This window comes from Monodon monoceros, unplaced genomic scaffold, assembly GCF_005190385.1.
Source record: "Monodon monoceros isolate NGI ecotype Baffin Bay Population unplaced genomic scaffold, NGI_Narwhal_1 Super_Scaffold_9, whole genome shotgun sequence".
Taxonomy (NCBI): domain Eukaryota; kingdom Metazoa; phylum Chordata; class Mammalia; order Artiodactyla; family Monodontidae; genus Monodon; species Monodon monoceros.
In genome coordinates, this window is record NW_021703786.1 from 19851028 (window position 1) to 19863704 (window position 12677).

Genomic DNA, 12677 nt, shown 5'->3' on the forward strand with positions numbered 1-12677 from the left:
CATGCGGGATCTTTCCTTGTAGCGCGCCAGCTCTTTGTTGCGGCGTGTGGGCTTCTCTCTAGTTGTGGCTTGCGAGTTTTACTCTCTAGTTGTGGCACACGGGCTGTCCAGGGCGCGTGGGCTCTGTAGTTTGCAGCACACGGGCTCTCTCGTTGAGGCGCGTGAGCTCAGTAGTTGTGGGAGCCGGCTTAGTTGCCCTGCGGCATGTGGGATCTTAGTTCCCCGACCAGGGATCGAACCGGCATCCCCTTCATTGCAAGTCGGATTCTTTACCACTGGACCACCAAGGAAGTCCCTGTATTAGTTTCTAACATTAAGAGTCACTCATGCCAGAAAACCAATTAAATTTCATTTAACTGATAAGAACTGGTGGTAAGTTTTAAATTTCATTATTAACACATAAATAATAGTGTTAGTAGATAATAAACCAATGCCATTCAGATATCCTTAGATCTAACCTGACCTCCTTCAAATAAATTTTTGTTCTGCCTTTGTGCTAATCCTGGCAAACCAGAATAAAAATTCTGGGGAAACTTTTACATGACAGTGGTCAGAAATTAAACACTAGTCCATTAACAAAATACAAATACAAAAATTCTTTGAAATTCTGTTAATCAAGTCATGCTTTGGATAACTCGTTAGTAGGTTGTTCCTTTCTATTGTATACCCTCTAATGGATGGTTCTTAAGCATTGTACTTCTGAATTACAACCTATGAATAATCTGGTACTATAACATTTTAGAGGGTTGGGAATTAATGTTATGACCGAAATTCCAAATTTGGCCTAAAATGTCAATCATACCACAGAAAATATGGTTGTTTAAAATTTGCCTTTTGCAGTATTGAATATTTTAGACATAAAGGATTTACTGGCACCTGAGTTAACTGGATAACCTTACTCAAAGACTAATGAGCTGATCCTCTTTTTCTGTTTAAGCATTAGTTCAAGTGTACACTAACTATAACCTATGTAATAGAGTCCCAGAAGAAAGAATTGCCTACTCTTATAACAGATTGAAACTAGAACCCTTCAGGGGTCTATGGATATAACCTGACTCTGCTTCAGAGACCAAAATCAAGGTGAGAACCAACCAAAAGTCCAAAATATGGGTTATTAAATTAAAATAGGCTCTCTCATATGCTATCTGTAGCCACAGCCACATATGAAACTAAGACTCCAACAGTACTTCAGAGACTTCAAAGCCAATCTACTGACTGTCCAAAAGAGAAGGTAATCTTTCTGATCTAATATCCAACTCATAGAAAGGAAAACTGAGGCAGAGAATTTATGGATTCCAGGAAGAGGTTCTACTAGCAGAAGAGATAACTGGGCTAATCAAAACATAAGTAAAATTCAAACCCATTCCTAAGTGACTATCCACACAGAACTCACTTGCAGGTGGAAGGAATCAGAATAAATCAGAAGACAGTGATTTAAATAGTTTATTTTTTTAAAAGGTGGTTATTTAAAAAAAATTTTGCAATGCCACGGTTATAGGAGTGTATAGAGGTGACACATCATTTCCTTAACCATGCGTTTTACCTTCCACAGAAAGGTAAAAAAATTTGTTAATCTCATAGTTAATGGTATAAAACAGAGGTCAGCAAACATTTTCTCCGAAGGGCCAGGTAGTAAATATTTTAGGCTTTAAAGGTCACATAAGGTCTCTGTCACATATTCTTTCTTTTACAGCCCTTTGAAGATGTAAAATCCGTTGTTAGCTTGCACCACACAGAACCAGACTGGGCAAAATTTGCTTGCTGGCAGTTGTTTGCCCACCCCTGGTATAAAATATCTACTTTCTGTCTTGACAGAGGAATTGCTGTCTTCAGGCTTCTTGACAGTCTACTGCCTGAAGTAGGGAAAGGCCTATTTACAACCGAATGTGGCTTGTGACAAAAGTAGACATAGAGGAGAGTTCCTACTCACTTTTGACTCTCCCAAGCAGTTTTTCCATTCACTCACTCATTCAATAAATTTGTTGCACCTACTATGTACACTCTTAAATATCTTTGTGTTAGCAGAGATTTCCAGTGTTTCTTCCTTAAAAGGGTTTCTTTTAACTTGTAAGTATCAGGTCCTTATATATTTTAGGGCAGATCAGGATTAAAATCTCTACAAGCACTCAAGAGGATTCATGATTATAAAAAATGAATCTAGCTAACAATGATATCCTTGCACTCAACACTGACACATCCTTCTTAAAATCACAGCCCAGGGCTTCCCTGGTGGCGCAGTGGTTGAGAGTCCGCCTGCCGATGCAGGGGACACGGGTTCGTGCCCCGGGCTGGGAAGATCCCACATGCTGCGGAGCGGCTGTGCCCATGAGCCATGGCCGCTGAGCCTGCACGTCCGGAGCCTGTGCTCCGCAACGGGAGAGGCCACAACAGTGAGAGGCCCACGTACCGCAAAAAAAATAAAAATAAAAATCACAGCCCAGATAAGGAAAAATATATAACTATCTCTTATTAAAAGACACTTTGTTTCCTACCATAGGCTGAAACTTTTAAAAAATCTCAAATGTAGAACATCCACCAAATAACTTCTCATTTTCCTAGTTTGTTGCCATGTAACATAAAGTCTGGATCCAGGTGGGGCTCTTCATCAGCTTCCTATTTCAGCCATAAAACAATACATTTAGGGGTGAATACTACTTCTGAAGCAATTGACACTCCTACATTTCATCTCAGGGAAGGAGTGGTCATGATTCTGCTCCTTCAGGACAAAAACTGTCAGCTTTCTGAATGTTCCTGCTCTTTATCCCAGGTGAGGGAAGACTTTTTAAAGTGGCCAAAAGGAGTACAGGACTTCAGTATTAAAATATAAAGGTTGCCCCCATTCCAGATCTTTGGTACAGACATCAACTACAATAATCTGCTTACCCACATCACAGAGACATGGCACATTTTGTAATTAGAAGTGTTTGTGATTTTCCTTTTGACCATGTAAACAAAAGGGGAAATGCCTTGGGAAACCACTTTTGCAATGTTTTCTCATTTCTCTTAAATACACAAGTGCACAACCAGTTCTCCCTTTGACCAAGTTCATGAGGAGAAAGAATAGAGTGGACCAAGGTTATCGCTTTCGCTCTCCTCTTTGAGTCCTTTTCTTTTCCTTTTCCTTGCGCTCCTGCTTGGCTAGCTTGTCCCTCTCCCTCTGCAGCTTGTCCTGTTCCTTCTTCCTTTGGGACTCATCCCGAAGAGAGTCTCGCTCCAATTTTCGGGCATTAAGGACATCTTCCAAGTTGGTGTTTCGAAACAGGGCTACAGGTGAGTTAAGGGATGAGGGTCCAGGTCACACAGGTCTCAACTACTGCTCTCTCCTCATTCTTGCTGTCGTCTCTCTACATGCCAAGTCTTCAATACTCTCTACCTATCCCTGGTCTTAAAAAAAAACCCTTACGTTTATCTTTGGTCTAATGGGAAATCCTAAAACTACCATTAGTAAAAAATTAGAATAAAAATCTCATTCAGACTTATCTGAGTGTTAAATATTTCATGAAAATGAAATTTCATTCTACAATAAGTACTTATATCATTCACTGACGCAATATTGTATAGTATCCAGGCTACTTTTAGTAACTAGAGTATTAAAGTAACTGGCAAAATTTTTATGTACTTGGCATTATTAAAATGCTTGAAAAGAGTTAAGTTGTTTAACCTTACTAAACTTTATCAGGTTGCTTTTTACCCTAGACCACTAAAGCTTAAGTGAAAATCATGTTCTAAGGAAATAAGTTTAACCAGTTAGAAAATACCTAGCCAAAAACTTTACTCTTCATTTCTTACAACTTTGAAACATAACCCGTTACTACCAGACAAGCTCCTCTTTACACTTAAAACATAATTTTTTTCTGCTTTAGTGCTTTAAAATGAGTAAGTCTCACTGAAATAACCCCCCTTCTCAGATAATCCACCATACTCCTCACCTTTAAGGCGGATTTCTAAATCCACGTTCTCTAGGAAGCTGCTCATAAGTGATTCTGTTGGTAGGGATTTTCCTCAGCACGTATGTTTCAGTCTGTCCGTATTTTAACTTAAAGTCTTCAGTGTTTGTAGTCTCTTTCCACTGAATTATAAGATCTTTGAGGACAAAGACCAAAACTGCAATATTGTTCTATTTGTCTCCACATTGCTCGGAAACCCAGCGCCATATGCAAGGAATATAGATTCTCATTTCCCCTTAGAAATCCTTTCTCTAACCCCTTCACAGTTCATGTTAACATATTTTCTTTGGGGAAAATTCTTGCTAAATTGACTATTTAGTACTGTCCTAGGACTGAGGCTCACAATGCTGGCCGGACCTGTGTCATTGGAGGTAAATGGAGCCCCCAGCAAGGACAGTAAAATAAAAACTGACCCACAAGAATATTCTATGGAGAAACACATGGGGATGGACACAGAGAAGGATACATTTCTCAGAACCAGTGCTCATCGTGGTGGCACCTGAATCATCCTTCTCCTCTGCTTCAGTGAGTGACGTTAAGGAAAGTCAGATGGAAAACAAAGGTTAGCACATCCCAACCCAACATCAGAAAATAGTGACTAAGGTGACGGGTAGGAAAAGCGCGCTGAATGGAAGGACTCTGTCAGGGATATGACGGCAGACCCAGGAGAGTCATCTTGGGAAGTCTCAACTTGGGGAAGACTGCTCAGAGCTTCTGTACAATCCTTATCTGTCAGAGGCTGAAAAGAAACTGAAGCTGGTCTAGGTGGACTGCCACATTACCTGGGAGCCAGGGGATGGCAAGATAACCTCAAAAACAGTGGTTCTCAAAGTGTGGTTCCCAGAACTGCCCCAGAACTTGTGAGAAACACACATTCCTGGGCCCCACTCTGGATCTACTAAATCTAAAACTGTGGGGCATAAGGCCCAGCAATCCTCCAGGAGAACCACTGCTTAAAACATTCTTTTCTAGCCCAAGAAATGAGATCTTGTAGTTGGAACCTCAGCTCTGCCAAACCTGGCAAGAAAAATCATGAGGCAAAACTAGAAGAGGAGTTGGCCCCAAAGAGCCTGAGAATTCTTTCCTAACCTAGTGACGTTTCTGGTATGATGTCCACTCCATTCAACCTGGCTCAGTAAGCTAGGCATTCCCTAAACAAACTTCAAATTCACAGGGAACCAGATCTGCCCCCACCAGCAACACTTGCTTTTCACACAGTCCCCGCTCAAATTCCAGGTTTATTCTGGTGTTGCTTTGGGGGGTTCAGTCTCACTTTGGGGGTTCAGTCTCACTTTTATTAATTATGTGGTCACTGGAATATTAAAAAAAAAAAAAGATTCAAATGAAATTGCCCCAAATTTGGGAATCCAAATTCAAATCCAGGTTCTAGTCCTGGTTTTGCTATTAATTCTTTGAATGTCTCTGATCACCCATTCATTGCTTAGTGCCTCAGTTTCCTTATCAACTGTGAAAAAATATAAAGATGGATTATACATGTAACACTGTACTTCATAGAAAGGTATCATACAAATGTAAAGAATCGTAAGTGTAAATCAACTATAAAGAATCACAGCTAGAGCATATTTTCTGAAAACATAATAACAGTGGTCCATTCAGGCATTATTTGTTTCACACTGAAGTTTTCAGGAACATATAGATTGTGTCTTAAAAAATGTAAGTCCAGTATCAACCATTCCAACATCATTCCTCACGCCCACCGAGGGCTACAGATCACTGCCATTTCAAAGGAGAAAATTAAGCTATAGAGGGGGATTGGCAGCTTCCCAGAGCTCACTGTAAACCAGCAAAGGCTTTTGGCTCAAGCCTCAGGGAATGGCGCTGAGACTCCAGAAAGGATATTCCTCTTCGTCTGTCACGTCAGCATACTGCGCCAGGAGCGCAGCTTTCCTCTGCTTCTCCTCTTCTGACACCATCCTGGGCTTCACCACAATCTGCGCCTGCTTCTCAATGAGGGTGGCAATGGCCTGGACCTCATCTGGGAGGTGGTGGGAGGGAAGGGAGGGACAACAAGGTTGTATGTGAGAGGAAACACGCTCACCGAACCACTAGTCCACTACCCTGGCAGTGCTTGGAGAAAAGGCAAGGGCCTCTGCTGACTCCTTAGAGCTCTGGGGTGCAAAGGACGTGCCTCGGGGGCCAATGAGAAAGGCAAGGAAAGGCCGTGAAGGCCAGGCTTTAGGTCTCGTATACATCTTCAATCAGAGCAGCCCTGCTTTTACTTGTTTTATATATTGAAGTTCTACTGCTTTAAAAAAAAAAAAAAGGTTAAAAAGCACTGCATTAGAACCACAGACAATGAAGCCTCCAAACATGAAACTTTCTCTCCTCTCAGCTCAGAAGCCAAAGAGGGAATCTAGCACCAACTTAAGTTGGCCTATTTCATGTTGATAATTATGCTAGGTGAAATTCTTATACTATTTTAAAATAAAATCATCTGTTAACTTCTCCATTCTCAAAGAAAGGAGGCAATGGTGTAAAGCAGTGATTCTCATGCCTGGCTGCATATTAGAATCATCTGGGGGAGCTTTAAAAAAGATAGCAATGCCTGGGTCCCCACCCCAAAGATGTTTATATAATTGGTCCATGGTGCAGCCCAGGCACAGGCACTTTTATTTTTATTTATTTATTTTTAAAATGTATTTATTTTATTTTATTTTTGGCTGTGTTGGGGCTTCATTGCTGCACGTGGGCTTTCTCTAGTTGTGGCGAGAGGGGGCTACTCTTCACTGTGGTGCGTGGGCTTCTCATTGCAGTGGCTTCTCTTGTTGCAGAGCACGGACTCTGGGCACATGGGCTCAGTAGCTGTGGCATGCAGGCTCAGTAGTTGTGGCTTGCGGGCTCTAGAGTGCAGGCTCAGTAGTTGTGGCACATGGGCTTAGTTGCTCCGCGGCATGTGGGATCTTCCCGGACCAGGGATTGAACCCGTGTCCCCTGCATTGGCAGGCGGATTCTTAACGACTGTGCCACCAGGGAAGTCTTGGCATTGGCACTATTAAACGTACAGCAAGCAATTCTAGTGTACAGCCACGACTGAGAACCCACATGCAGATGGCTTAGAACAGATTCTGTTCAGTTTGGATTTATGATTTGAGCTTTCTGCAGCTGATTTGTCATCCTAATGGTAACATCTCTTTCATTTTAAAGGGTGGAGGGTTTAGCTGAATAAAGTAAAAGACCAATCATAATTTGTGTTATGAAATGAGAATATGAAAAAGATGGGAAAATATAGTTGACCCTATACCTGCAGAGCAAATCTACAAGGGGGAGTGGGAAGAGGAATGAAAACAAAAAAAGAAAAAACCACAATGAAGAGAGCCATGGTCAGCTGAAGCGGAAAAGTGTAAAAGGAAAAAAGAAAACCAATGTTCAGTTAAAAAGTTAAAGTAGGACTTCCCTGGTGGCGCAGTGGTTGAGAGTCCGCCTGCTGATGCCGGGGACACGGGTTCATGCTCCGGAGCCTGTGCTCCGCAATGGGAGAGGCCACAACAGTGAGAGGCCCGTGTACCGCAAAAAAAAAAAAAAAAAAAAGTTAAAGTAAGCTGCTCTGTGTTTGCCAGTTTAACTTATTTTAGGGCAAATGAGCATCCACTGGAGAAAACTAAAAACTCTTTCTCTAACACCTGTAGAGTAAAGGTTGTTGGAGATTAGACGTAAAAACTCCAACTCTACCTTCTTTTTTCACTTTGGTGACAACATTCTGAGTTTCCGACCATCGTTCCACAATCTCCTTGCAGATGTTAAGAAGGGAATCTTCTTCCTGGTTGGAAAAGTAGACCAATTAATTTCCTGAGAGCCCTCAACCTGAACAAAGTCTATGCAGAGGGCAGAGCTCCCCCTGCTGGTGATGAGAAGAAATCACAGGGAGGGTTTGGGAGCCACAGAATAGAGATTATGTTTCTCTTCTGAGGCTCCAAACACAGAGGTAATCCTATGTGTGAGTCCCAGAAGCCACACCTGCTAGGTCAAGAGCACCCACCCCATCCTGTCAAGCTCCAAAGGAAAGGATTCTCACCAACTCAGGGCAGTCCTTCTCCTTTTGGGGCAAAAACCTGTTGCTTGAGTCAAAACTCTATGAAATCTTCCTTGGCCAATTTACTCAACTCAGAACACTCTCCAAAGTTTATCAACTTTCTTGCTGGAACATATCCACGAGCTTGCTGATCCATAATAAAGAGAAGTTAAGTGAGTAGATGGTCTCCTATACAACCATCCCTCTGTCCATTTTTCATAAGCAGACATATTCTGCACACCAACCAATCTTCCTCCTTAGCATGGTATGACAAAAAGGATGTTGGCTTTGGTGTCAGACTTACTTAAATTCAAATCCCAGATCTATGAGCAAGTTTCTTAACTTTTCCAAGCTTCACATCTTCCCAGGATTTGAGAAAGGATGAATGTGTATAAAGGGCCTACAGTCCTAACCGCTGGTGGTCCAGCGGTTAGGACTCTGTGCTTTCACTGCCATGGGCCAGGATTCAATCCCTGGTCAGGGAACTAAGATCCCACGTGCTGTGCACCGCCAAAAAAAAAAAAAAAGGCCTACACCACTGGGCAAAGAACAGACATTTCAACAAATATGGGTATTTCCCTCCATCTTCATTATGGCTGCCTTCACCACCTTCACCTTCTACCCCTCAGGATGAGTTGTCAGTGTTCACATTTCCTAATGTGTCAGGCACTGTTCAAATACATAAGAACTCTCAGAGTTCTTAAACCAGTCTCAAGAAGCACTCTCAATTTAGAGATGAGGAAACCAAGGCACAGAGGTTAAGTAACTTGCCTAAGGTGATACAAGTAATAGGTGGATTAAATAGGATTTGAACCCAAGCATTCTGGCTTTGAGCCCACGTTCTCAACCGTTATATTACACCATCTCTCAGAGAAAAGTAAGGAGAGGCAGAACACAGACTTACTATGGATATCCTTATTCTGTACCCAACAAAGGATTCCATCCTCTACCCTGCATACTTCTAGCATGCATGCCAGACATATTGGACTTCTTTGGTCCAGAGTTCCTGACTTGCAAGGATCCCCAGCAGGAAAAGCGAAGGGAGAGGAAAAGAAAAAAGGGTAGGAAAAGGAATGGAGAGGCAAAAGAGAAAGGGCACTCTTGGAGGACGAGGTGGTTTATTCCCCCAATCTCCTCATCCAAACCAAAGAAGTTCATTCCTCCATTCGTTCATTTATTCATCCAGATGGTTCCTGCCATATTCAAGGCACTAAGATGAGTGCTAAGAGATGAATGAGAAACAGTCACTAGCCTCATAACACTTACAATTTAGAAGGCTGGTATATAAACAGCTGTGACGAAATGTAATATGATAGTTTACTAAACTCATTGTGATAATCATTTCATGATGTATACTGTACACCTTAAACTTATGTAGTGCTGTAAGTCAATTATATCTCAATACAACTGGAAGAAAAAAATGTAACATCCTCCTTAATGCTATGATCCTACTTAAAGCTGCTCACCCCTCCATTCCACTCCTGATCCTCTTACAATGCTCCTTTTTTCCTAGCACTAATCATTTTGTAACATACTATATAATTTACTGATTATGTCTTTCCTTACCGGAATATAACCCTTTGAGGGCAGGGATTTCTGTCTGTGTTGTTCCCTAAAGTACCCCAAGCACTTAGGGCAGTGCCTGGCCGATGGATATTTTTATCCATCAATAAAAATTTGATTAATCAGTCAATCAGCGCGGGACTTCCCTGGCAGTCCAGTGGTTAAGACTTCGTCTTCCAATGCAGGAGGTGCGGGTTAGATCCCTGGTGGGGGAGCTAAAATCCCACATGCCTCACGGCCAAAAAACCAAAACATAAAACAGAAGCAATATTGTAACAAATTCAATAAAAGACTTAAAAAAAATCAATCAGTGCAAGTGCAATCAGAAGGAATAAAGGGAAGGATGACAGAAGTTTTTGTTTACTGTCATTTGCTCCCAATTATATATACTATTCTTGAATCTTACCTCAAATTGTTGCTGACAAACTTCTAAATTCCTAATATTGAATCTAGCCCAATATGGCAATTGATTTGGCTATGCCTTTTGTTTTTCCTAGAATGGGATTTGGTACAATAGTCGAGAGCTTTTAATAAGCAGCCCAACTGAGAGACAACAAGCAGTGCTATGAGTGATGTGTTTGGTCTATACCATATTCATTGGCCTTGCTGCCCTGTAAAGTTGCTCCTCAGTTTTCATGGACAGGACCCCTGCCTCCCCATATCATTCCTGGCCAATTCTTCCCAAAGTCATTTTCTACATAGAAGGGGTTGGGAAAACTGTGAGAAAATTAAGCATGGTGTGTGAATTGGGCAGAGGGGGGGAAGCCACCTTAAAAATGAGTTTGTCTTCTGCAGTTTATGCAAACAAGAGGGAGACACAAAGAACCAAATCTGGTCTAGATAACTCTTCTACCAAGAGACTGTTAAGAGTCTAAGGCAAATTCATGCCTGCCTTCATCAGCAGACATGCAGTTCTAAGTAATGATACAATGTAAAGAACAGGTTAAGGAGCTGGTACCAATGAGTACCCAAATTACTTCAACTTCTTTTTCATGGAGTCTTTAGAAACTTCCCAGTGGGAAATTTTTTAAAAAGTAACTTAAATTGCTTGCCTCCTACTCTTTCCCTCTATGACCTGCAATGTAATAGTACAAGGAAAGAAGTTATTCCACTGTGTTGTATTTCCACTGAGTTATGAGTTGCCTCACAAGCTGTGTTAAGGCTTTCCCATTTATAGGTCAATCTCACCAGAGCAGGCTCTGGAACTAAAAGGGGGCCCTTGCCAGGAGGCCCTGGGACAGCTGCACTAGTGTTATGTTTTAACCACGTGACCAGTCAATGAACTGCACTTTCACCAAGTAAGTGTAGGTAGAGATGAGGGCAGGAGAAATGATCAGGTTGGAAAAGTGGACATCTTGGTGACTTACCACTTAAATACAGTTTAAAGCACAATTTCTGAATTCTTGAATCTGCTTCTAAAAGGCTAAGTATCAAGTTTATCTCTCTTCTTTAAAACTCTGATCTCTCTTACTCCCCAACCTACTCCCCCCAATGATTACTGCATTTCTAAATACAGTAAAGGATCAAGCACAAAATTTGTTTCCATTCTGCCTAGGCGTGAAAAGACCTCTACCGCCTAAACTGACCTTTTTTGGACTCCTACCTCCAAAATAGGAAACCGAGAGGGTACCTCCTGCAGGCTTTTGTCAGGGGCACTGCCTCTTAAAGGGCACAGACATCTCAGAGCACTTAATTCCCCCCTCTGAACACTGTCAGCGGATGGGAATGAAATTGGTTGTTAGACGTTTATGATAAAACTCATTTAGACATTTCAACGCCTTTGGAAGAATACTCACCCAGCTCATCCACAGGCATCTGAGAGGGCCTTGTCCACAAGAATAAGGTAAAGCCTTTCCTCTCTATGCACCTGCAACCTTCCGGCTCCCAAAACCCTGGATGGGGAGCAACCCCCTTCCCCCGAGGCCCAGGGCTCAGAAGAGTATTCCTCTCCCAGGTGAGACCACTAATCCTCTGGGACACCAAGTAGGGGAAAGGGGATACGAAGTACTGACAGGGGCCGGCAGAGAGGCTAAAGGAATGTGTCCGGGCTTCTCACCAGGAAAGCAGAGAGGATACCCTGAAGAGCGTCCAGCTTCTCCTCTTCTTCCTCCTCCTGAAGGACACCCAGGATGTAGGCACCGTAAACGGCTCGGTCCACTCCCAGCGCCTCCAACCGTCCGTCTAGCCACGATTCAAAGCCGCTGCCCCCTCCATCCCTCTCGCCGGAGGCAGCAGCGGCTACTGCGCTGGGCGCCGCCATCTTGGGGCCAGGGTCCTGCCAGCCCCCAGGGCGCCTACCGCAGCGCCTGACGGGCCGCGCCACGGGCTCACTGCGCATGATCAGAAGCGAAATCCACGCCCCAACCTAGTCGACCCGTAGTGACCTGCTGGGTGTTTTGTACCTTCTAAGTAGAGCGCGTCTTGGTTTACGCACGGTCATGTGTTCTCTCAGGAATCCAGGCTGGTGAGTAGTCTTAACCGACTCTTTTTTTACAGTTGGGGAAGTTCGGAGGGGTTCGGTGACTTGACCAAAGTCACGCGGCTAATAACTAAACGGGACTGGAACTCACCTTCGATTCTAGCGCCTCGACCGGCCTCACCAAGCCGCCCTTTCACGCCACTCGTGGGAAGCTAAGCCACCCACTCCCACACAGCTTTCAAGGAGGAAACAGCTGGCTCTGTCCGGAATGCCCACTGTCTCTATCGACTGCTACCACCTGCACCTTTCCATGCTCCTCCTGTATGAAAATTCAAGCTCCAGAAAACCTTCCCTGATTCCCTGCAATCTGTGTTAAGACCACTCCAGTGTGCTGCGGTTGCTTCTCTGCATTTACCATGCTGTGCTTAACGCGCTACCGGACACATAGTGGGTGCTCAATAAATGAACAGGCAACCTCGAGTCATTTCTTTCATTCACTCAGTCAACACTTACACAGAAATAACTCCGAGGAGCCTTCTTTACCCATTGTCAAGCATTATCTAAGAGCTTTTGATACATTATCTCTTTAATCCTCCCAGCAACCGTGTGAGGAGATGCTTTTATTGTCCACATAGTAAAGATAAGGAAAATGAAACACAGAGTCACACAGTTACAGGGAGCCCAACCAGAGGCAAGTGCGCCTGCACAGCAGGCGGAG

At 43.1% G+C, this 12677-nt stretch overlaps 2 protein-coding genes across 2 annotated transcripts in view; one reads left to right on the forward strand and one right to left on the reverse strand.

The window, feature by feature from the left end:
* Positions 1–1226: 1226 nt before the first annotated feature.
* CCDC43 (coiled-coil domain containing 43) lies at positions 1227–11871 on the reverse strand. The gene is made up of 5 exons (XM_029210722.1): positions 11597–11871; positions 7638–7725; positions 5808–5943; positions 4414–4472; positions 1227–3264 (listed from the first exon to the last, which is right to left on the reverse strand). Exons 1-5 carry the CDS (start codon positions 11798–11800, stop codon positions 3077–3079), a joined length of 675 nt encoding a protein of 224 aa, XP_029066555.1. The 5' UTR covers positions 11801–11871; the 3' UTR covers positions 1227–3076.
* Positions 11872–11945: 74 nt separating this feature from the next.
* Positions 11946–12677, forward strand: part of DBF4B (DBF4 zinc finger B) — a 41359-nt gene continuing 40627 nt past the window's right edge. Inside the window, exon 1 of the mRNA XM_029212751.1 lies at positions 11946–12004. The gene's annotated coding sequence lies outside the window, so the exon portion shown is untranslated. The remainder of the gene's footprint in view (positions 12005–12677) is intronic.

Excerpts from the sequence above, each read along its gene's own strand:
- CCDC43 (XM_029210722.1), bottom strand. The coding sequence starts at position 11,800 with ATGGCGGCGCCCAGCGCAGTAGCCGCTGCTGCCTCCGGCGAGAGGGAT. Across the intron at positions 7,726-11,596 it reads GTATCCTCTCTGCTTTCCTG|GAAGAAGATTCCCTTCTTAA; the intron begins GTGAGAAGCCCG and ends TTTTCCAACCAG. Across the intron at positions 5,944-7,637 it reads CACCAAAGTGAAAAAAGAAG|ATGAGGTCCAGGCCATTGCC; the intron begins GTAGAGTTGGAG and ends ACCACCTCCCAG.